The 23,387-nt window shown below is 40.5% G+C and overlaps 2 protein-coding genes across 2 annotated transcripts in view; one reads left to right on the top strand and one right to left on the bottom strand.

Annotated features, from left to right (window-relative positions):
- elovl2 (ELOVL fatty acid elongase 2) overlaps positions 1–2,832 on the top strand; it is a 71,690-nt gene extending 68,858 nt beyond the window's left edge. The window contains exons 6-7 of the mRNA XM_067997506.1: positions 1,381–1,515; positions 2,513–2,832. Coding sequence (XP_067853607.1) covers positions 1,381–1,515; positions 2,513–2,635 — 258 coding nt within the window. The 3' untranslated portion in view covers positions 2,636–2,832. The remainder of the gene's footprint in view (positions 1–1,380; positions 1,516–2,512) is intronic.
- A 15,212-nt stretch (positions 2,833–18,044) lies between these two features.
- The window catches only part of LOC137331992 (synaptonemal complex protein 2-like), an 85,274-nt gene continuing 79,931 nt past the window's right edge, over positions 18,045–23,387 (bottom strand). The window contains exon 22 of the mRNA XM_067995754.1: positions 18,045–18,256. Within this exon, the coding sequence (XP_067851855.1) occupies positions 18,241–18,256 (16 nt within the window). The 3' untranslated portion in view covers positions 18,045–18,240. The remainder of the gene's footprint in view (positions 18,257–23,387) is intronic.

Consider the following 23,387-nt stretch of genomic DNA (forward strand, 5'->3'; position numbering starts at 1 on the left):
GGGAGCCAGACGGTGAGATGCAGTTTTCGCACAGCTTTTGGAGGTGCAGGGCATCTTGGACAGCAACTTCCAGATTTTCGCATTTAACTGCACATGTGCGATCGCCGGAAGTTGATGTCCGATTTGCTCATAAATAGCGGTAAGTACTGTTAGCCTTACCGTTATTTTTCCAGCAAAATCTGACCCATTGTCTTTGAGCCCTGCCACAAACTCAATTCCCTAGCCACCGAATCTATTCCCCTCCCTGGCTACTGTCTGAGGCTCAACCAGACTGTTCGCAGCCTCAGCATCCTATTTGACCGAGCTGAGGTTGCTGCCCTATATCCTCTCCATCACCAAGACTGCCTATTTCCGCCTCCATAATATCGCCGTCTCCATCCCTGCCTCAGACCATCTGCTGCTCAAACCCTCATCCATGCTTTTGCTACCTCCAAATTCAACCAATCCAATGCTGTCCTATCCAGCATCCCATCTTTCATAAACTTAAGCTTATCCAAAGCTTTGCTGCTCGTATCCTAACTCGCACCAAGTCCCATTCACCCATCATCCCTGTACTCGCCGACCTACATTGGCTCCCAGTCCACTAACACCTCGATTTTAAAATTCTCATCCTAATGTTCAAATCTCCCCATGGCCTCACCCCTCCCTATCTGTAACCTCCTCAGAGAACTCTATGTTCCTTCAACTCTGGCATCTTGAGCATCTCCCACTTCCTTCTCTCTACCATTGATGGACATGCCTTTAACTGTCCAGACCCTAAATTCTGGAATTCCCCCCATCACCTGGCTGCCTTTCCACCTTTACAATGCTCCTTAAAACCTCACTCTTTGACTAAGCTTTTGATCAACTGTCCTAATATCTACTTCTTTGGCTCGGTGTCAATTTTCGTCTGATTACGCTCCCGTGAAGCGCCTTAGGATATTTTACTACGTTAAAGGCACTATATAAATGCAAGTTCTTGTAGTTTGTCAAATCTATTCTTCAGTATTAAGTATACATTGGGGTAACTGCCCTGAATTTAACAGTGAAACACTGACTTAAATCCATCCAGTGTAGTTACTTTTGTGCCACTTATGCGTCACTGGATTAACAACTCTAAACTGATTAGATAATTTGGTTTATTGAAACACATCTAACATGTCATTGAAGCATCAACAGCATTGACATTATAGAATCCTATCACATTTAATTTGTTTACACTGTGTAACCAGCAGCACAAACATCTATATAAAAATATTCTTGGATTAAATAACTTTTGCCAGTGAATTTTATAAAGTCGTAACATAGCTTCGTATTGGCAAAAAGCAGGTAAAGTTCCAGTTTATGTTCACAATGTTCTATTTTTTCTTTATTTGCATTATGTCATTTGGCTTCTTCCAGATACAGTTTGTGCTCACAATTATCCACACGCTCAGTGCGGCAATAAAACCATGCGGATTCCCACTTGGCTGCTTGACTTTCCAGTCATCATACATGGCCACACTAGTCATCCTGTTTATAAACTTTTACAGGAAGGTAAGAGGAAATGCCTCCCGTACAAACATTGAGTAGAGTTTTGTTGCCAAAAAACTGTATGCAATTGCCTGTGGAAGGGTAAATATAAATTCTAGCGTTTACTTCTATTCTGAAAAAAATATAACTGCCCGCTGATGATTCCTCTCATAAACGTAACATCTAAGTGAGCCACACAGACTAGCAAATCTTGGCTTTGATTCCCATTCTGTGCTCAATTAACTGATCTCATTTACGATGGGAATGGGGCATTACAGTTGCCCCCAGCTTCCATGGTTGGAGACAGTAGGAAAAAAAAAATCAGCCTTGGCTCCCACTCCCAATTGCTCTCCAGTGATTGGTGTTTGAGTAAGATACGCAAAAAGTTGAATAGCCTTTGGCTAGGCTCCCACATGAACAATGGGCAAGGTACTAGAGGGTACCCAGCACATGAATTTGTACCCAAAACCTTCAGAAGGGGGTACAAATATCGTGCAGTGTATAGTCCAACAAAAAGTCATATTTCTATTATGTAGAACTATGCTGTACAGTCTGGTGTATACAATCCTGTGTATCCCCTTATTTGGGGGATGCCCTAACTTTGCTTGCTACCTCAGCAAAGACACGAGAAATAAATCTGCATCCTACTGCTCATTAGTGTGATGTATTGGTTTACGTATGCTTTACATCATCGAGCCCCTCTTCAACTGGAACCACCATGACTCTAGGAAACCTTGCAGTTGGATGGGGTAAGTGTTGTCATACATATGCCACGGGATTCAAACGTGTAAAACAGCTTAAAAGTGATCGACAACCCATTTGCTGATCACCCAACTGTGGTTTTCATTCATTTTAGAGCATTCAACTCGATTTCACAATTACGATTTGTTTTTAAATGCTGTTGAAACTGAAATATTTGGTCAGTTCATTTTGTCATTGATAAACTTGGCTCTGGACAAGTGCAAATCTAACATAGTATCTAATTTTGCTAAATTATAACTCTCGCCTACTTTGTCTACAGACATACAGGAAAACAGCACAACTGGACGACAAGGCCACTGCTAATGTGAGAGAGATAAAGAATGGTTATTACAATGGCTATGCAAAGACCATTAATGGCAGTGTATTAAAGAAGAAAGATTAATATCTTTGGCACAAGCATAGCATCCAAGTACTACTAGCAAGCTATATTTACATCTGCCTGCTGTCTTCTCAATTTAAAGATCACGATTTCACTAACTTTCAGGTCTGTAGTTCAACTTCAAAGACCGATTACCAGTATATTCTAAGTTTTTAAAAACGTAATTTGTACTTACTAGTTAGTTCAATCAATGTTTTAACATCAGGGTTTAAACAAAAGTTGTGACATTGTACTAATCAGATATGAACTACAAATTTAAATGACTTGTTTAATTTCTGGACTTTGCATTAGATTACAAGACCAGATTCTTAGAAGAATTTAGCTCATCCGGGAACAGAATTTCAAACAAAAGTAATTGCCTTATAATTAGTGGTTTCACCCAAATTGCAGTAAATGTGCTTGATCATTTTCACAGGTAAAATATGTTTACAAAACTGCCTTACTTCTAGAGTGTAGAGCTGAAGTATCACTCCAACACAACTCAAATTTGAGATTTTTATTTAAACTTCTTCCAATTTTAAGTTTTGTTCCACCTGTCCTAAGATCCACCTTTCTACTTGCTAGTTAAAATGTGTTTGAATTTTATTTGTATGATATTTGTTGCAAGATAAATGTAGACTTTGTACTCTACTGGCTGATTGAGCTGTTTGTATAAACCTTTTAGAAAAGCCTAATAAAACCTTTAAAACACATCTATAATTTAGTCCTTGATTCGCTGACATTGAGGACGACACTTCTCACAAAAGTAAGCTGTTCTTTGCATTCAAGATGTGAATAAAGAGTTACATATAACTTCTTCACACAGAGGATGGTATGCATGTGGAATAGCTGACCCAGGGATGCAGTGAATATGAAGTTTATACATTTTATGATGGCAAGATTTTGACAGATAGGCCTATTGAGGGATATGAGAAATAAAGTAGGGGATCAGCTTGATGAAGATGATTGTCTCTGATCCTGCACAGTCCTGAGGAGACTGATGCCTATGGAGTATGTCTAGCAATGTGTCCTGGGCCACCATGGTCTCCTGGAACTTGCATGGTCACATTCAGGAGTCAGGGAGGAACTTATCATTTCTCCTGAAAACGGCCATAGGTTTTTTTGCCTGCCCCAGGACTTAACATTTCTAATGGGTAGAGTCAGGCACAAAATTGCACCATCTACTGGATAGGATAAACTTGGGCAAGTCTTTTCTAATCTTTTTCTCGATGTACATTTGAAGGAATCAACCTTAAAATGATGCATCTCAAGTAAAATGGAGATGAGATACATACAGACAGACATATATATTCAGTTTCTCCTGCAGGTCTTCACCATAAAGACCTGAAGAGAGGAACTATCAGAAATCAAGAGAAGGAACGTAAAAGGATGTCAGTCACATTAACAACTTCAAAAGGATCGTTAAACCCTGAATGTCAACAACACAACAAAGCTTCCCAAAGTGCTTCACTGTAGTGAAAATTACCAAATACCAAAAAAATTAGTGGAAGGATAAAACAGCCACAAGAGTAAGGTTTTACTTTGAAAAGGGTAAATTATCAACAATTGATAATCAAACGACCATAAAATACATCTCATACATAATTAACAGGTCCACATCCTTCAATGAACCAATTAGTATATAACACCCAAAACCTTTTCCTTTTGTAATTTTGTTTCGTCAGACTGGAGGGATGTAAACAGTGGTGTCCTCGAAGGGATCACTGGAATTAAGAATTGGGCACGATATCAAAATTTGCAGAAGGTATAAAGTTAGAAATGTGCTCAACAATAAAAATTGTAAGTAATACTAGGAGGACAGAGAGGTAGATTGGGCAGGTAGATGTTCGATGAGATTTAATACAGATAAATGTAAGTTGATGCATTTTAAAAGGAAGAATGAGGAGAGGATAAATAAATTAAATGTTAAAACATCAAAAGAAGTAGAAGAGCAGAGAGACTTAGGGATTCAGATCTTTAAAGTGGGAAAGCAAGTTGATCAAACTGTAAGAGAAACACAAGGGTTTCTAGTTTTGATAAATAGGGAGATAGAGCACAAAAACAAAGAGGTAATAATGAACCTAAAGCAATCATTGGTTAGGTTGCAGTTAGAATATTGGAGGTGAAATTGGTCTTGGGTGCAGTGAATGGGTAGCCCATCTTACACTCTACCCGAGAGTCGCTTCCAGAAACCCGAGTCAAAATTAAACAGCAGGATTCAGGTGCCCCCAGGGCAGGTAAGTAACCTTGGGCATTTTAATTGCGCATTTGCCTGGTTTCCACTGGGCAGGTAGGGGTAAATCATCCCATATGTTTGTGCCCCCTCTTAGGAGAGCTATTTGTTGATATGTCCCCTTGCCCAATCCCACATTTACTGTCTCATTTCAAAATGGGACTACCCATTGTTTACACACGTGTTTTTCATGTTCCAGCATGGATTTGTTTACATTTAGCAACACTACAATCCACCTGCCATTGCTCAGATCATCAGCTTCACTGGTGAATAATACATTCAATCTGCCTTATACTCATCACTTGGCCAATAGCTGGTCAAACAGATTATATAATATTGCAAATATCCTACTCCATTTATGAATAGTGTGAACAGTATTGTACCCAATCCAGACTCTGAACAAAATTCCACTAGTCAGTGTCCCCTAGACACAACTTCTTCCTTTTAAATCGCCATCTTCAGCTCCTACTAAGCCAGTTTTCAGTTCAGCTAGCAAATTCCCCAATTTCATAAACCATTAAACGTTCTATAAAAGTCTCAAACATGGAACTTCATCAAACACCTTGGATATAATCTAAGTAAATTATATCCACTGGATAGTCCCCTCAACTCATTCAGTTGCCTTCCTAGTACTATTTTGGTAGATTTCACAGGTACTTCCGATTGGTGCTAAGTTAGTGTTTCCAACTCCAACTTCTGTGCTTTCTCATTCAACATCAATAGCATCTCATATAATGCTCTTGGGCATCTTTCCCACCAGCAGGTCCACTTCACTTTTAGAATATTGTGAATACTGTTTGAATATCATGATTACATTCGCTATCCTATAACCATCTTCAGCTGCTTCACCAATGACCTGCTCGCCATCATAAGGTCAGGTGTGGGACTGTTCAGTGACAATTCCACTGTGTTCAGCTCCATTCCCAACTCCTCCAATAACGAAGCAGTCCATCCAGTCTTCAGCAATTCCTTTTTCCCCATATCCCTTGATCCCTTTTGCATTAAGAAATATATCTATCTCCTTCTTGAATACATCTAATGACTTGGCCTCCACTGCCTTCTGTGGTAGAGAATTCCACAGGTTCACCACCCTCTGAGTGAAGAAATTTCTCCTCATCTCGGTTCTAAATGGCATACCCCATATCCTGAGACTGTGACCCCTGGTTCTGGACTCCCCAGCCATCGGGGACATCCTCCCTGCATCTAGTCTGTCTAGTCCTGTTAGAATTTTATATGTTTCGATGAGATCACCTCTCATTCTTCTAAACTCTAGTGAATATAGGCCTTGTCGACCCAATCTCTCATACGTCAGTCCTGCCATCCCAGGAATCAGTCTGGTAAACCTTCGTTGCACTCCCTCCCTGGCAAGGACATCCTTCCTCAGATAAGGAGGCCAAAACTGCACATAATACTCCAGATGTGGCCTCACCAAAGCCCTGTATAATTGCAGTAAGACCTCCCTGCTCCTGTACTGAAATCCTCTTGCAATGAAGGCCAACATACCATTCACTTTCCTAACTGCTTGCTGCACCTGAATGCTCGCTTTCAGCGACTGGTGTACAAGGACATCCAGGTCTTGTTGCACCTCCCCTTTTCCCAATCTATAACCATTCAGATAATAATCTGCCTTTCTGTTTTTACAACCAAATTGGATAACTTCACATTTATCCAAATTATACTGCATCTGCCATGTTCTTGCCCACTCACCCAACTTGTCTAAATCACATTGGAGCCTCTTTGCATCCTCCTCACAGTTCACATTCCACCCCAGCTTTGTGTCGTCTACAAACTTGGAAATGTTACATTTAGTTCCCTCATCCAAATCATCGATATATATTGTGAATAGCTGGGGCCCAAGCACTGATCCCTGCAGTACCCCACGAGTCACTGCCTGCCACCTGGAAAAAGACCCGTTTATTCCTACTCTCTGTTTCCTGTTAACCAATTCTCAATCCATGCCAGTATATTCCCCCCAATCCCATGTGCTTTAATTTTGCACACTAACCTCGTGTGGGACCTTATCAGAAGCCTTCTGAAAATCCAAATACACCACATCCACTGGTTCTCCCCGATCTATTCTACTAGTTACATCCTCAAAAAACTCCAGTAGATTTGTTAAGCATGATTTCCCTTTCATAAACCCATGCTGACTTTGTCCAATCCCGTTAATGACCTCCAAGTGTTCTGTTATCACATCTTTTATAATAGACTCTAGCATTTTCCCCACTACTGATGTTAGGCTAACCGGTCTGTAATTCCCTGTTTTTTCTCCCTCCTTTTTTAAAAGGTGGGGTTACATTTGCCACCCTCCAATCTGTAGGAACTGTTCCAGAGTCTATAGAATTTTGGAAGATGATCACCAATGCATCCACTATTTCCAGGGCCACTTCCTTTAGTACTCTGGGATGTAGATTATCAGGCCCTGGGGATTTGTCAGCCTTTAGCCCCATTAATTTCCCTCGCACTATTTTTTTTAAACTAACACTCGTTTCCTTTAGTTCCTCCCTCTCATTAGACCCTTGGTTCCCTAACATTTCTGGGAGGTTATTTGTGTCCTCCTTTGTGAAGACAGAACTAAAGTATGTGTTTAATTGTTCTGCCATTTCTTTGTTCCCCATTATAATTTCCCCCATTTCTGACTGTAAGAGACCTACATTTGTCTTCACTAATCTTTTTCTCGACATATTTATAGAAGCTTTTACAGTCAGTTTTTATGTTCTCTGCTAGTTTACTCTAATACTCTATTTTTCCCCTCTTAATCAATCTCTTTGTCCTCCTTTACTGTATTCTAAACTGCTCCCAATCCTCAGGCTTGCTGCTTTTTCTGGCAATTTTATATGTCTCCTCTTTGGATCTAATACTATCCCTAATTTCTTTTGTAAGCCACAGTTGAGCCACCTTTCCTGTTTTATTTTTGCACCAGGCAGCAATTAATAATTTTTGTAATTCCTGCACACGTTCTTTAAATATTAGCCATTGCCTATCTACCGTCATCCCTTTTAGTAAAGTTCCCCAATCTATCATAGCCAACTCGCACCTCATACTTTCATAATTTCTTTTATTTAGATTCAGGACCCTAGTTTCGGATTCAACTACTTCACTCTTCATCGTGAAGTAGTTGAATCCGAGGAATTATATCATGTTATGGTCGTTCTTCCCTAAGGGACCCCGCACAGCAAGATTGTTAATTAATCCTTTCGCATTGCACAATACCCAGTCTAGGATCACCTGTTCTCTAGTTGGTTCCTCAATGTATTGGTCTAGAAAACCAGCACGTACACACTCCAGGAATTCCTCCCCCACAGTGTTATTGCTAATTTGGTTTGACCAATCTATATGTAGATTAAAGTCACCCATGATTATAGTTGTACCCTTCTTGCATGCATCTCTAATTTCCTGTTTAATGCCCTCCTCTACATCTCCACTACTGTTTGGGGGACTATAGACAACCCCCACCATAGTTTTCTGCCCCTTGGTGTTTCTTAGCTCCACCCATACAGATGCCACATCGTGATTTTCCGAGCCAATATCCTTCCTCACTATTGCATTGATTTCCTCCTTTACTAACAACGCTACCCCACCTCCTTTCCATTTTTTGCCTCTCCTTCCTAAATATTGAATACCCCTGGATGTTCAGTTCCCATTCTTGGTCACCCTGCAGCCATGTCTCCGTAATTGCAACTATATCATAACCGTTAATATCTATCTGCGCTGTTAATTCATCTACCTTATTGTGAATGCTCCGCGCATTAAGACACAATGCCATTAGACTTGTCTTTTTAAGATTGCTAGTCATCTTAGTTTTATTTTGCCCTATGTCCCTATTTGTTTTTCGCCCTTGTTTTCTCTGCCTTCCACTATTGCTTCTTCCCTGTCAGTCTTTTGTTTCTATCCTTGTTTCCCCCTCCTGTCTCCCTGCTCAGCTTCCCATCCCCGCCTCTTACACCATCCCTGCAGCCACGCATTCATCTTGTCTATTCTCCTGTTCCTATACTCACTAGCACGTGGTACTGATAGTAATCCTGAGATCACTACCTTTGAAGTCCTGCTTTTTAATTTATCTCCTAACTCCTTAAATTCACCTTGCAGGACCTCATCCCTTTTTTTAAACCTATGTCATTGGTACTGATTTGGACCATGACTACTGGCTGTTGACCCTCCCCCTCCAGAATGCCCTGCAGCCGCTCCATGACATCCTTAACCCCAGCACCAGGGAGGCAACATACCATCCTGGAGTCACGTTTGCGGCCACAGAAACGCCTATCTGCTCCCCTTACAATTGAATCCCCTATCAATATAGCCCTGCCACTCTTACTCCTCCCTTCCTGTGCAGCAGAGCCACCTGTGGTACCATGAACTTGGCTCTTGCTGCTTTCCCCTGATAAGCCACCCTACCCCCAACAGTATCCAAAGCGGTATATCTGTTTCAGAGGGAGATGGCCCCAGGGGACTCCTGCTCTATCTGCCCAGTCCTTTTACTCTGCCTGGCGGTCACCCATTTCCTTTCTGCCTGCGTAATCTTTACCTGCGGTGTGACCACCTCACTGAACGTGCTATCCACGATAATCTCAGCATCGCGGATGCTCCACAGTGAATCCACCCGCAGCTGCAGCTCCGAAATGCGGTTAGCCAGTAGCTGCAGCTGGACACACTTCCTGCACACATGGTCGCCAGGGACACCAGTAGTGTCCATGACTTCCCACATAGTGCAGGAGGAACATATCACGGGTGCGAGCTCTGCTGCCATGACTTACCTTAGATTTACACTGTGTTCACCTCCCGGACGCTCCTCCCACACTGCGCTCACCTCTGCACCTAATGTTTGAGACACACTGGAGATTTGTAAAATAGCCCATAAATTTAAAAACAGTAGTGGGATTGGATGTCTAAATCTCACCACTGACCGTAATGCTTTTGCCTGGATGGTTATATTCACCTGAACTTCAGTATTATTATGGCCCCAAACTAATTAATTTATCTAATGATTAAAATTTTTGTCCCCAAATTGTGTTATCTCTGTTGAGGTTAGGTATACGATAAAGTCTGGAAGATGGCAAGTGGCAGTGACTTGCTTGCACTCTGATACTGTAGAAACCATGCAGTATTTCACTCATTTCAGATATCTTTACTTCAGACCAGCTGGTTGCTTGGATGCTGCAATTGAGAGATTCTTCCTCCAGGATGAAACCATAAGCAAGTAATGGGTTTTGTAACACATTACAGTAGCATAGGTTCCACTTGTCCTGGAACAATGAGGTATTTGAGGCTTTCCAGACTCATTCTTCTCCCCTTACTAGAGTTAGTGGATAATTCACATATTCCTTTAACACATTAGATCGATAACCAGACTTAATCACTCCTATCGATTTGACATCGAGACCTTCCATAGATTTGTGTTCCTCCAACTGCAGTACTGCCACAACAGCTATTACACCATCCCCGCCCCCCTGCCAAGTATTCTCAGATTGGTCACATGGTTCACTGGTACACAAAACTGAACTGTCTTACTTTACACCAATCCTGAATTTTACTGCCCGGATGCCAACTGATTAAATTTCCTTCACAAAACTAGGCAGCTTATTGTTTTCTATATTATTTAACCGTTTTTGGATCAGAGTCAATAAAAACCCTCCATATATGTCACACGTAATTGCTTCAAACATAATACTGTTTTTAGTAACAAGGTCCCCACTTTAAATGTTCATACATTTCAACACCCTGTTGTTGCTCCTATTCCTAACCATTCTCCCAAATCTAATCACTAATTTCACTTTGCATTCAAAATTGGGGGCGATGATTGCCCTAAATTTTTACCTGCACTTCTGATTAAATTAATGCACAATTTCCTGAATTATAGCAAAATAAAAATGTTCACAGACTGGATTACATAGGCCTTTTTGACATAGTTACAGCTGATAGATTAAAACTACCAGTACAATTTTGTAACACATTACACAAATATTTGATGTAAATTACAAGTCCATTCTTTGGGGCATTTCGATATCATCCAGTAATCCCAGTTCATCTGGCTCATTAAGGGCTCAGTCACTACTTATATTCAATGTAGTAGGGAATCATCCCAAATTTTTTTTTCTATTTCTCCAGATTATCAGTCATAGTAATATGAATCACACATTAACATTATTGGATCTGCTCCTTGCGCCAACATCTCTCCAGCAAAGGCTGTTCCGTAACTCTGTGGAGTTACTTTAAATAGAATTATAGAATGATACAGCACAGAAGGAGGCCATTCGGTCCATCATGTCTGTGCAGACTCTTTCAAAAAGTTATCCAATTAGTCCCACTCTATTGCTCTTTCCCCATAGCCTTGTAAAATTTTCCCCTTCAAATATATATCCAATTCCCTTTTGAAAGTTACCATTGAATCTGCTTCCACCAGCCTTTCAGGCAGTGCATTCCAGATCACAATAACTCGTTGCGTAAAAGAAAGTTTTCATGTTGCCTCTAAATCTTTTGCCAATTACCATAAATCTATGTCCTATGGTTATCGACCTTTCTGCCACTGGAAACAGTTTCTCTTATTTACTCTATCAAAACCCTTCATAATTTTGAACACCGATATCAAATCTCCCCTTAACTTTTCTGCTCTAAGGAGAACAACCCCAGCTCCTCTAGTCTCTCCATGTAACTGATGTCTTTCATCCCTGGTACCATTCTAGTAAATCTCTTCTGCACCCTCTCCAAGACCTTAACATCCTTCCTGAAGTGTGGTGCCCAGAATTGGGCACAATACTCCAGCTGGGGCCTAACCAGTGTTTTAATGAAGGTTTAGCGAAACTTCCTTGCTTTTGTATTCTATGCCTCCACTTATAAAGCCAAGGATTCTGGACGCCTTTTTAAAAGCCTTCTCAACTTATCCTGCTACCTTCAAAGATTTGTGTACGCACACACCTAGGTCTGTTCCTGTACTCCCTTTAAATTGTGCCATTTAGTTTATATTGCCTCTCTCCATTCTTCCCACCAAAATTAATCACTTCACAGCATTAAATTTCATTTGCCATGTGTCTGCCCATTGCACCAGTTTATGTCCTCCTGAAGTCTGTTACTAGCCTCCACATTGTTTACTACATTTCCAAGTTTTGTGTCATTTGCAAACTTTGAAATTATACCCTGTATACCCAAGTCCAGGTCATTAACATATATCAAAAAGAGCAGTGGTCATAATACCGACCCCTGGGGGACAGCATTGTATAGTTCCTTCCAGTCTGAAAAACAACCGTTCACCGCTCCTCTCTCCTCTCTGCTTTCTGTCCCTTAGCTAATTTCGTATACACACAGCCATTGCCCATTTAATCCCATGGGTTTCAATTTCGCTAACAAGTTTATTATGTGGTTCTTCAAACACCTTTTGGAAGTCCATATACAGATCATTAACCATGGGTCAAAATCCTGGAACTCCCTTCCTAACAGCACTGTGGAAGAACCTTCACCACAAGGACTGCAGCAGCTCAAGAAGGCGGCTCACCAACACCTTCTCAGGGCAATTAGGGATGGGCAATAAATGCTGGCCTTGCTAGCGACGCCCACATCCCATGAACGAATTTTAAAAAAACATAGGTACCCTTTTACCTACTTTCATGTAAAAGAAATACTTTCGGTAGTCTCTTGCCATCACCATTGACGCGGTCCCGAAAATCATAGTTAACTGTTCCAAAAAAAAACGGTACAGAAAATCCTTTGTGGCTCATCTGGAGGGGCCTTGAACGGTTAATTGCATAACATGCATTTTTCAATTCCTGATTCCATTCAGTCACTGTGGGGAAATATCCACTCAAATTAAGAAACTTGAAATTTACTAATGCCAGATATACGTTTACATTCAGCAATGCAACTTAACAAAAGTTGTTGCTTAGTGAATATTTGTTTGAGTTAATCTGATACCAGAAAAATTAAAATCATGCTGCCCGTGGAAGAGGTCAACTTCTCTGCTGTGAAAGAGATGGAGCCAGCGTCAGCTTGCAGACTCATGCAGATTTCAAGTAAATGTTTTTTAAAAACTTTGCCGAATTGAAAAGAAAACAAGTGATTTAAATCTCAAATTTCAGACATAAAATAGGACATTGTCACATAACACTTATTCTCCAAACTCCCTTTTACTTTTGATTTTTCTCTTGTGCATTCAGCAGTAGTACAATGCTTCCTATGAATTTAGAAAACCTGCTGCAGTCAATTTAACTTAAAATAAACTTGCACAAAGATCCTAATACCCTAATGTCGCAAGTACGATTTGCCCAATCAAATGCATATGAATTATGCCAAATAAATTTTAGTCTAAATAGGTTTAAATTACCTGTATCTAATTTAAAATGTATAGAGCCAATTTGCAAACACTTTTTTAAAAAGTGTAAGCACAAAAGTTTCCCCGCTTTCTAACATTTCTACCTTAAGTCACAGTAACACCTTTACTTGTATAGTTAAACAATATACCGGTTTCCAAAAATTGTAAAACTCGCATCTTTTGGAATTTAAAATCTGATAAAATAAAAGCCATTAGTTGAATTATTACATTATTATTTTGTAAACCTACATAACATCATTCTATTGGGGAAGACAGAATTTTAGTTTGTTCATCTCATTTAAAAATACAAAGTAATGGGCCAGATTTTGCTGTAGCAGGGCATCTCACAGCGTGCCTGGTTAGTTAGACTTGCCACTATACTCTCCAACTCAAAAAATTTTTGCCCACAAAGCTGCTGGAATTGGGAACCGATAACGGGGCAGCGAGGGAAACAGGGCATCGGGGACCTGAGTGAACAGGGCAAGGAACAGGGTATCTCCTTAACCAATCAGATTTAAGGATTGGGAAATAAACAGAAAGACTGAGGAGGGTAAATTAGAGTGGGTGAATTCAATGTTAAATCAGGTAAAGAGAGAGAAATAGAGAGGGAAAGATAGATTGGATTGAAAGAGACAAATGAAAAGAAAAAAAGAAAAAATTAAAATGACATTTTCAAAATCTCCTAAAACAATTTACAACCTGAAGGAATGAGACTCCACACAAGTTAATTTTCAGTGCCAGAGAGGGGTTGATTGACAGCCATTAATACTTGTGTCATTAAAGGGTACTTATGTTTGTAATTACTAGCCCTAATTTTTTTGCGGTGGGTTTATTTCATATCCACCGCGCAAATGCAACAACTTCATGACATTCAATGCATGTCAATGGTGAGGCAGGGGGCAAAATGCCATTTTCACAAAGCCCCTCACCTGAAATTATATAAATAAGTGAACGCCATTAGCCTCACCGTTATTTTGACAGCAAAATCTGGCCCAATCTTTCCTCGCCTTGTCGCCTGGATCGGAGACAATGCAGGACCACTGTAAATCTCCCAAAATTTTGGGGGCATCACATTAAGTCAAAATTAATGTCTTGTACGGAATTAGTTTTCTTAGATAACAACAGTATTCATGTTCTCCGATACTTAGCACAACTCCTCCAGTCACCTTATTCACAATCACTCAATCCCCATATTTGCTCTCGTCCACTGTAAAAAAATGGATTCAGTTATGGGTGATAACTCAAAAGTGTCAATTATTACGTGATAATCCAGGGAGTGCGCCCACGGAGTATCGAAAGTTTAAATAACTATCTGTAATGGCCAAACACAGAAACCCAGTTTCATAATTTGGTCAGACACTCGGTTTGTAAACTCAGGTCAGTTAGCATCAATTACTCCAATTCAGTTCAAACCCAAAAACAGAAGGACTCAATATCTGAAATTAACATGTATACATATAGAAAAACAGAAATTAAGACAGTATATGCTTATAAAAAAAGATTAAAATGTTAATATTACTTCTAATATCAATGATGGACGAGAGGGTTAAAGCTGCTTCAGTTCCGCAAATACACAGAGGTGGAGCCAGCTGCAGCATAAAACTGCAGAAAGCAGGACACATATCAAGAGAGTCAATTTCTGATGTTTGCTGTGAGTTTTTAATTTCTCTCTCTCTGCTACTAAAAGTTTCCTCCCCCTCCATTGGTGGAATGAAGGGGTGTAACGACAGTACAAGGGGAAGGGGGTGCTGGGGAATCAGCCGAGAGTTCCTGTCTCTTTCTCAGTTCACTTTCCAGAACTGCTACAGCTGCCTCTTCCTGCTGGTCCCATATCCTGTAACACGCTTAGGATTTGATTAAACACATCTGAGCCTTGCCACATTGATTCCGCATCCCCTTAAACTATACTTATATTCCTCACACTCCTTAAGCTGTTGTCTGATTAAGGTCTCTCCACACAATACACATTGCACCCTTTGTTCTGTTACTTGACTCTTCAATATCTCCTCCTCAATTTCAAGGTGGTCCCTTTCTACAGAAACCAAAGCCTACTCTAGCTGCTTCTTGTTTAGTTTTATTTTTAAGTTCCTGGATTTCATTCTCCTGCGGCTGTTTAACCGTCTCTTACCATTAGTTATGAAGTTTGCAGGCAGTATAAACTGAAATACTTGTGCCTTTTAGTCCTTTCATTTTCACACTTATCTACGTTTGATTCTCCACAGCACCAATGACATATCTCTAGCAGTCACATTGCAATTCTACATCTAGGGCTAATTCCCCAACTTGGGGATCACTAAAGTTAACAACAAACGTCTAATTCAAAGATTTTAATCGGCCGTTCTCATTTTGGTCAAGGTGGTTGTTTACATTAAGCTAGCGAGCCTTACAGGTGGATGAGTGGATCAGTTTCCTCAAAAACCATGCTTTTCAACAACTTTTTAAATTGTTATTAATATTTGAATCACTTTTTTTTGAAGGAATCTTTAAAACAATAACTCAATACGGCAAGACCAGCTCATCAGCCTTAAACCAATTAGGGTGAAAGAGGCTTCCATGTGTTGCGAAAATATCCATAAAATCAAGGCCACACTAAATGCGAATGTGTTTCACAGAAAGTTCCATTGGAGTCACCAATTGTTAGCTGTTAGGCTTCAATGAAACACTCCACACAACTCAATCCGGCCTAATATCCTGGAATTCCCTACCTAACTCTTGTGGGAGCAGCTTCACCTCAAGGACTCACAGTTCAAAGAGAAAGCCCACCACCTCAGAGCAACAAGGGATGAGAAATAAATGCAGCCTTGGCAGAGTCATCCTCATTCCAAGAACAAAAATAAAATAAAAATCATCAGGTTCACCTCCTTTAGTCTTGGAACTTGTAAATATTTTTACGACAGTCTAACCAGGTCAGAAGCAAAACATTGCATATGCTGGAAATCAAATAAAGACAGAAAATGCTGGAGAAGCTCAGCAAGTGAGGCAGCATCTGTGGAGAAAGAAACAGTTAACGTTTCAGGTCAAAGACCTTTCATCAGAACTTGATTCCAGGGACCATCACATCAGACTTCAAATTTCTTCCCAACACAGCTTTACTGAGCTTTAGGTCGTAGGCTATCGAGCTAAATGGAATATGTGGAACGCGTCTAGTCTTCATTTGTGAACTAATTTAATAGCGCCATCCTTTCAACAGTCCCTTAAAAGGGACTATCTGGCCTTTGGTACGTAAGTAATTAACCAGTTAAATTTCTTTGGATCCCATTTATGAGCGCCACAATCTCTTCCTATGGCTTTTTCTTTTAATAATCATTTTTAGTTATCATGAATGGAGTTTTGTATGACTACTAGCTCTCCATGTGGCTTTATTTTTGACATCCTTACTCAGCCAATGTGCTCTAGAATTTGCTAGTTTCCTCATCTCGAGACTGTCCTCTACAAATTCCATTCCTTGGTTTTGTCAGTTTGGTTTCCTGCTCAGTATTCCGTCAGATGCATCTCCTAGCTCCAAAGTTTTCTAATGGTTTGCACCTCCATATTGGTATTTTTTTAGCTAAGATGTAAATAGATCCTTCAATGATCACCAGGCCTCAGTGTATTCATCCAGTTCCAGGTTACTGATCAGTTCCAATATACAATTAAATATTAAGGGCCAGATTTTCCACTTGCTTCTTACCTATTTTTCCAACAGATCTGGGGAAGGAGCTAGCGGAAACTTGCTTGGGGGCGACATTGCACTACATCCCTGCCTCTTTGCTGCTCCCTCCCCCTCCAATTTTCCTGTGGTCACATGTGGAAACCCCAAATATACCCACACGTGGGCAGACACAACTAAAATACTTTTTTAAAAAAAAATGTATTAGTTCATGGGATGTGGGCATCGCTAGCAAGGCCAGCATTTATTACTCATCCCTAATTGCCCTTAAGGTGGTGGTGACCCACCTTCTTGAACCGCTACAATCCGTTGTATTTCCTGCCACTTCCCTTGTTGAACTCTGGATGTTTGAACCATTAGTTAGGCCCCAGGATCCGGTATTGAAAAGTTGGTGGAGGAATCCAGGAGGAGTAATGGTCAATGGCGTGTGCCAACACTCAACAGGGTAGCTGTGCAGAACCTCCAGCAATACATCAAAAATATTTCAGCCTGCTCGCAGCTGCCTTTCTCCAAGGTTTACTGCAAAGAGTCTTGGCTCAGTTCGGTGCTACTTCCTGCCAGAGGCTGGAAATTTGGCTGGCATCAAGGGGTTTCTCTAGGTTGGGCAGAGGTTCTTCCATGATGGTGGTACAATCCATTGGAAAATCCAGGCCGAAATCTCAAGTCTCCAGCCAAACTCTCTCACACGTTGCATTAAGTGGTAGTTACTAATTAGGCCCTCAAAATTCCTTGTGCAAATTTATGATAATTGCATTGCATCATGGAAACAAGAAAACTCAATATTGTTAAAATGACGCACAGCAGAGGAACCATGATCGTGGGTTAGTAGAGACTGGACAAGGCAGTCTCTCCCCTTCTCATTGTGCACTATCCTTGGATGTAAGGCGGAGCACCTCACCAAGCCCACAATGCTGTTTTGAAATCAGCTAAGAGGTCTGTGCAACAGTAATCAGGAGCAAGTTCCCTTCAGGTTGTTCTTCTATCTCTGTGGGATGGTGCCTTGGAGCCTCCTTGATAACTTGGTTGGGATAGGTCACTTGTCACAAGCCTGACTACAGGCATAGAGGTGCATTCCAGGGTTCCAACAAATTGCTTTTCAAATCTATTTTCTAAACAATTTATTTGGAGTAAATACAAAAAAAATGCAATGTTGTTTAATACTCATTTATTCTTGTACTTGAGTGTTAGTTGAATAATACAGAAACAATTTAATCTCCACTGGAGTTGAATGCTTGGTAATATTTTCACACTTTTCAAAAGGAATTTCACGAAGCAAAATAAACATGCATGGTCAAAACTGAGCATTCAGAACACAATATAATAATTCATCATTTATTCCTGAAACAAGAATCCACATTTTCTGGTACTAAATTTCTATTTCCTTTTTAAATGAAAAGGTGGTTTAATTCATCCAAAGTCTCTTTGGTGCAGGTTAACTCTCCATGTAGCTAGCTCTCCTTCATTCTGTTCACAAGAACAAAAAATTGCAGCATTATCATAGGAAAAAGCCTAAAATTCCAAGTATTAAATAAAAATGAACCATTTATACACTCAAAGTTTGTGTTGTTTGAACAGTCCCCATTTAGGAATATTTAAATGATTGTTAGCTGTTTTAATAGTCGATGGGCTGTGTCAAAATATTAAAGAGCCAATCAGCAATTGTTATGGCGATGTAAAAGCTCTGCTGTCCGTACCCTAACACCCATCTAGTCCCCATTCACCCACCTAGTCCCATGTTTGCTGACCTACACGAGCTGACTGTCTGGCAAAGCTTCGATTTTAAAGTTCTCATCCTTGTTTTCAAATCCCTCCATGGCCTCACCTCCTCCCACTCTTTGTAACCCCCTCCATCCCTACGTTCCTCCAATTCTGTCCTCTGTGCAGCCCCGATTTCCTGCGCTCCACCACTGGCGGCCGTGCCTTCAGCTGTCTAGGCCTTAAGCTCCGGAATTACCTCCCTAAAGCTCTCTGCTCCTTTAAGATGCTCCTTAAAACCTAACTCTTTGACCAACCTTTTGGTCACCTGTCTTAATATCTCCTTATGTGGCTCGATTCAAATTTTGTCTGTTAATGATCCAGTGAAGCACCTTTGGAGGTTTTTTTTTTCACTTTAAAAGGCGCCATATAAAGTCAAGTTGTTGTTGTAATATGGCAGCATGCCAAGGTGCAGTGCATTGATAGGATGGGCGTACATGCCAGCATCTCCACATGGTAGGGCTCTTTGCTATTCTAAAATGCATGGTGCCTCCTAATGGGAGACACTAAGCACAGCAAAGAGATGATGGAAGAAATACAACTGGATAAAAGTCACCTTAAAGCTGATTTCCTGCAAGCAGTTGGTCACTGAGCACCACTGCTACAGACTAGGAAGGCTGTAACTTAACTGCCATCATACCTGGGAAATGGTTTTTGGGGTAGGAAGTCGAAAAGGAGGACAGGATGATAACCAATTTTATTATGCTAGCTTTACAAGTAGAATTGTAGTTAGCCTTTAGTGGAATCCCCAAAACCTTTACACAAATCAAATCTAGCCATTGCCAATATTAGCCATGTTTTAATAGCCTTGCACAAAGACACAACTATAATCAGAAATTACATCAACAGTTCCATAAATCTCAAAACTGGGATAGTTATTAATTCATTTTTCACAATTAAGATCAGTAGTTCAGAAAAATTTACTAGAATTCTAAACACAACTTCAATTATCGTAGTATCATAGTAGGATACACCACAGAAGGCAGCCATTCAGCCCATCGTGCCTGGTAGGGCTCTTGGTAGAGTTATCCACATGGTCCCACTCCTCTGCTCTTTCTCCATAGCCCTGTCATTTTTTCCCTTTAAGTATTTATCCAATTCCCTTGAAAGTTATTATTGAATCTGCTTCTACCACCTTTTCAGGCAGTGCATTCTAGATCGTAACTTGCTGTGTAAAAAAAAAAGTTTCCTCATGTCACTTTTTTTGCCAAATCACGTTAAATCTGTGTCCTCCGGTTACCGACCCTTCTGCCACTGGAAACAGTTCTCCTTATTTACTCTGTCAAAACCATTCATGATTTTGAAGACCTCTATTAAATCTCCTCTTAACCTCAAAGCAGAACAACCCCAGCTTCTCCAGTCTCTCCCGGTACCATTTTAGTAAATCTCTTCTGCACCCTCTCTCAGGCCTTGACATCCTTCCTAAAGTGTGGTGCCCAGAATTGTACACAATACTCCAGCTCAGGCTGGAGTTTAGCATAACTTTCCTGTTTTTGTACTCTATGCCTCTAATAATAAAGCCCAGGATCCTATATGCTTTTTATTTTATATAAAAACAGTCTTCTCAACTTGTCCTGCCACCTTCAAAGATTTGTATACAAACACCCCAAGTGTCTCTGCTCCTGCACTCCCTTTAAAATTGTATTGTTTAGTTTATATTGCCTCTCCTCATTCTTCCTACCAATTCTCAGTGTTAGATTTCATCTATCATATGTATGCCCATTTCACCAGTCTGTGTATGTCCTCCTGAAGTCTGTTACTATCCTCCACATTGTTTACTACATTCCCAAGTTCCATCTCATCTGCAAACTTTGAAATTATACCCTGTATACCCAAATCCAGGTCATTGGACCCTGTATACCCATGTCCAAATCTCATTGAAACATACAAAATTCTTACAGGGCTCGACAGGGTGGATGCAGGGAGGATGTTTCCCCTGGCTGGGGAGTCTGGAACCACGGGTCATAGTCTCAGAATAAGGGGTAGGCCGTTTAGGACTGAGATGAGGAGAAATTTCTTCACTCAGAGGGTGGTGAATCCTTGGAATTCTCTACCACAGAGGGCTGTGAAGGCTCAGTCATTGAGTACATTCAAAACAGAGATCGATAGTTTTCTAGATATTAATGGCATCAAAAGGTATGGGGATGATGCAGGAAAATGGCATTGAGGTAGACGATCAGCCATGTTCTTATTGAATGGCGGAGCAGGCTCGAGGGGCCGGATGGCCTACACTTGCTCGTATTTCTTATGTTCTTATTAATATATATCAAAAAAAGAGCAGTGGTCCTAATACTGACCCCTGGGAACACCACTGTATACTTCCCTCCAGTCTAAAAAAATCGTTCATCACTATTCTCTGTTTTCTGTCCCATAGCCAATTTTGTATCCATGCCACCACTGCCCCTTTAATCCCATGGGCTTTAATTTTGCTTACAAGTCTATTATGTGGTACTTGATCAAATATCCTTTGAAAGTCCATATACACATCAACTGCACTACCCTCATCAACCCCCTCCATTACTTCAAAGAACTCAATCAAGTTAATCAAACATGATTTTCCTTAACAAATCTGTGCTGACTTTCATTTATAAGCTGATATTTTTCCAAGTGCCAATTCACTTCATCCCAGATTATTGTCTTAAAAGTTTCCCCACCACCGATGTTAGGCTGACTGGCCTGTAATTGCCGGGTTTATCCCTCTTTTTTGAGCAGGGGTATAACATTTGCAATCCTCCCGTCCTCTAACATCACGCCCATATCTAAAGGAGGATTGGAAGATTGTGGCCAGAGCCTCCGCAATTTCTATCTTTACTTCCCTCAGCAACCTAGGAAGCATCCCACCTGGACTGGGTGACTTTTCTATCAAACAGTATTGCCAACCTTTTAAATATCTCATCTATTTTTATCCTATCCAATATCACTACTACTTCCTCCTTTACTGTTACATTGGCAGTATTCTCTTCTCTAGTGAAGACCGATGCAAAGTATTCTTTTTGTCACACCCTGTACCTCTGCAAGATCTTTTTTGTCCCTAATCGGCCCCACCCTTCCTTTGACTACCCTTTTATTATTTATTTTTATAAGACTTCTGGGTTCCCTTTTATGTTAGCCGTTAATCTATTCTCATACCCTCTCTTTGCCCCTCATTCCTTTTTTTTTAAAGATCTCCTCTGTACTTTCTGTATTTAGCCTGGTTCTCGACTGTATTATGAACTTTCATTTGTCATAAGCCTCCTTTTTCTGTTTCATTTTAATCTCTATACCTTTAGCCATCCAGAGAGATCCAGCTTTGGATGCCCTCCCTTCCCCCTTGTGGGAATGCGTCTACTCTGTACCCAAACCATCTCCTCCTTGAAGGCCTCCCATTGTTCAATTACTGTTTTGCCTACCAATTTTTGATTCCAATTCATCGGGGCAAGATCCCTTTTTAACTCAAGGAAATTAGCCCTCCTCCAGTTAAATATTTTTACGCTTGATTGTTCCTTGCTCTTTTCCATAACTATTCTAAACCTAATGATATTATGATCACGGTTCTCCAAATGCTCCCCCACTGAAACACGTTCTACTTGCCCCATTTCATTCCCCAGAACTAGATTCAGCACTGCTTCCTTCCTCGTTGGGCTAGAAACACACTGAAGAAAATTTTCTTGTACACATTTCAGGAATTCCTCCCCCTCTTTGCACTTTACACTTTTACTGTCCCAGTCTATATTGGGATAATTGAAGTCCCCCATTATCACTACTCTATAGTTCTTGCATCTTTCTGTAATTTGCCTACAAATTTGCTCCTATATCTCCTTCCCACTATTTGGTAGCCTATGTTATACACCGAGGATGTAATAGCTCCTCTATTGTTCCTCAATTCTAACCAAATAGATTCTGTCTTTGACCCCTCAACTACATCATCCCTTTCCAGGGCTTTAATAGTTTCTTTGATCAATACTGCCACCCCCCACCACCCCTCAACTCCTTTCGTTCCTTCCCCATCTTTCCTGAATAACTTGTAGCCAGGAATATTAAATCCCCAATCCTCCCCTTCTGAGAGCCAGGTCTCTGTTATTGCCATTATATCATAGCCCTATGTGGTGACTTGTGCCTGCAGCTCACCAATCTTTTTAACAAGCTACATGCATAAACAAACTCTCTTCTTAGACTGTCTCGCATTTCCCACCTGTCTGATCCCTCCCATTTCTGAACTATTCTTTACTCCAGTGCTACTTGTCTTTCCCAGTCCTCTCTGCACCTTGTTTCTCCTCTCATGTTTCACCTGGGTGCCTATCCCCCTGCCAAATTAGTTTAAAGAAAATAAAATAGTTTAGAATCTTGTGCACCTAACCACATATTAATGTAATCATCTCAACAATTGCATGTTGCGTATTGCTAAAACTTGACACACCTTGGGCTTCTAGTTTTCCTACTATATTGAATTCCTTACTTTAACTAAACCTTTGTAAATGAGTCCGTTCTATGCATTCGGGTTCTTAGACTGAATGGGATTGCTCACTAAATTAGGAACGGGGCAGGAAAGTTGCAAATGCCATTACGTTTCTGCTACTGTCCGTATAATGATGGTGTACTAATTAGTGTTCAGTCTACTGAAACTACCCATGGCAGTTGTTGCAGAGACTAAAATGTCATTGGCTGATTTCCAATTAGACATTCCATGGACTCAGAGTGCCCACCCAAATGCAACTGTTGCACAATGATTCCTTCAAAAACAAAGCAAAGAAAAAGGCTAGAGAGGAAAGTTATAAAGGGAGAAAGGCAACAGCTGATTAGCTGTCATGTGTGCAACTCTTGGTTGAATATCCCCAATCCAGGAACATTTTCAAATAAGAGC

This window comes from Heptranchias perlo, chromosome 2 (genome assembly GCF_035084215.1).
Source record: "Heptranchias perlo isolate sHepPer1 chromosome 2, sHepPer1.hap1, whole genome shotgun sequence".
Lineage (NCBI taxonomy): Eukaryota > Metazoa > Chordata > Chondrichthyes > Hexanchiformes > Hexanchidae > Heptranchias > Heptranchias perlo.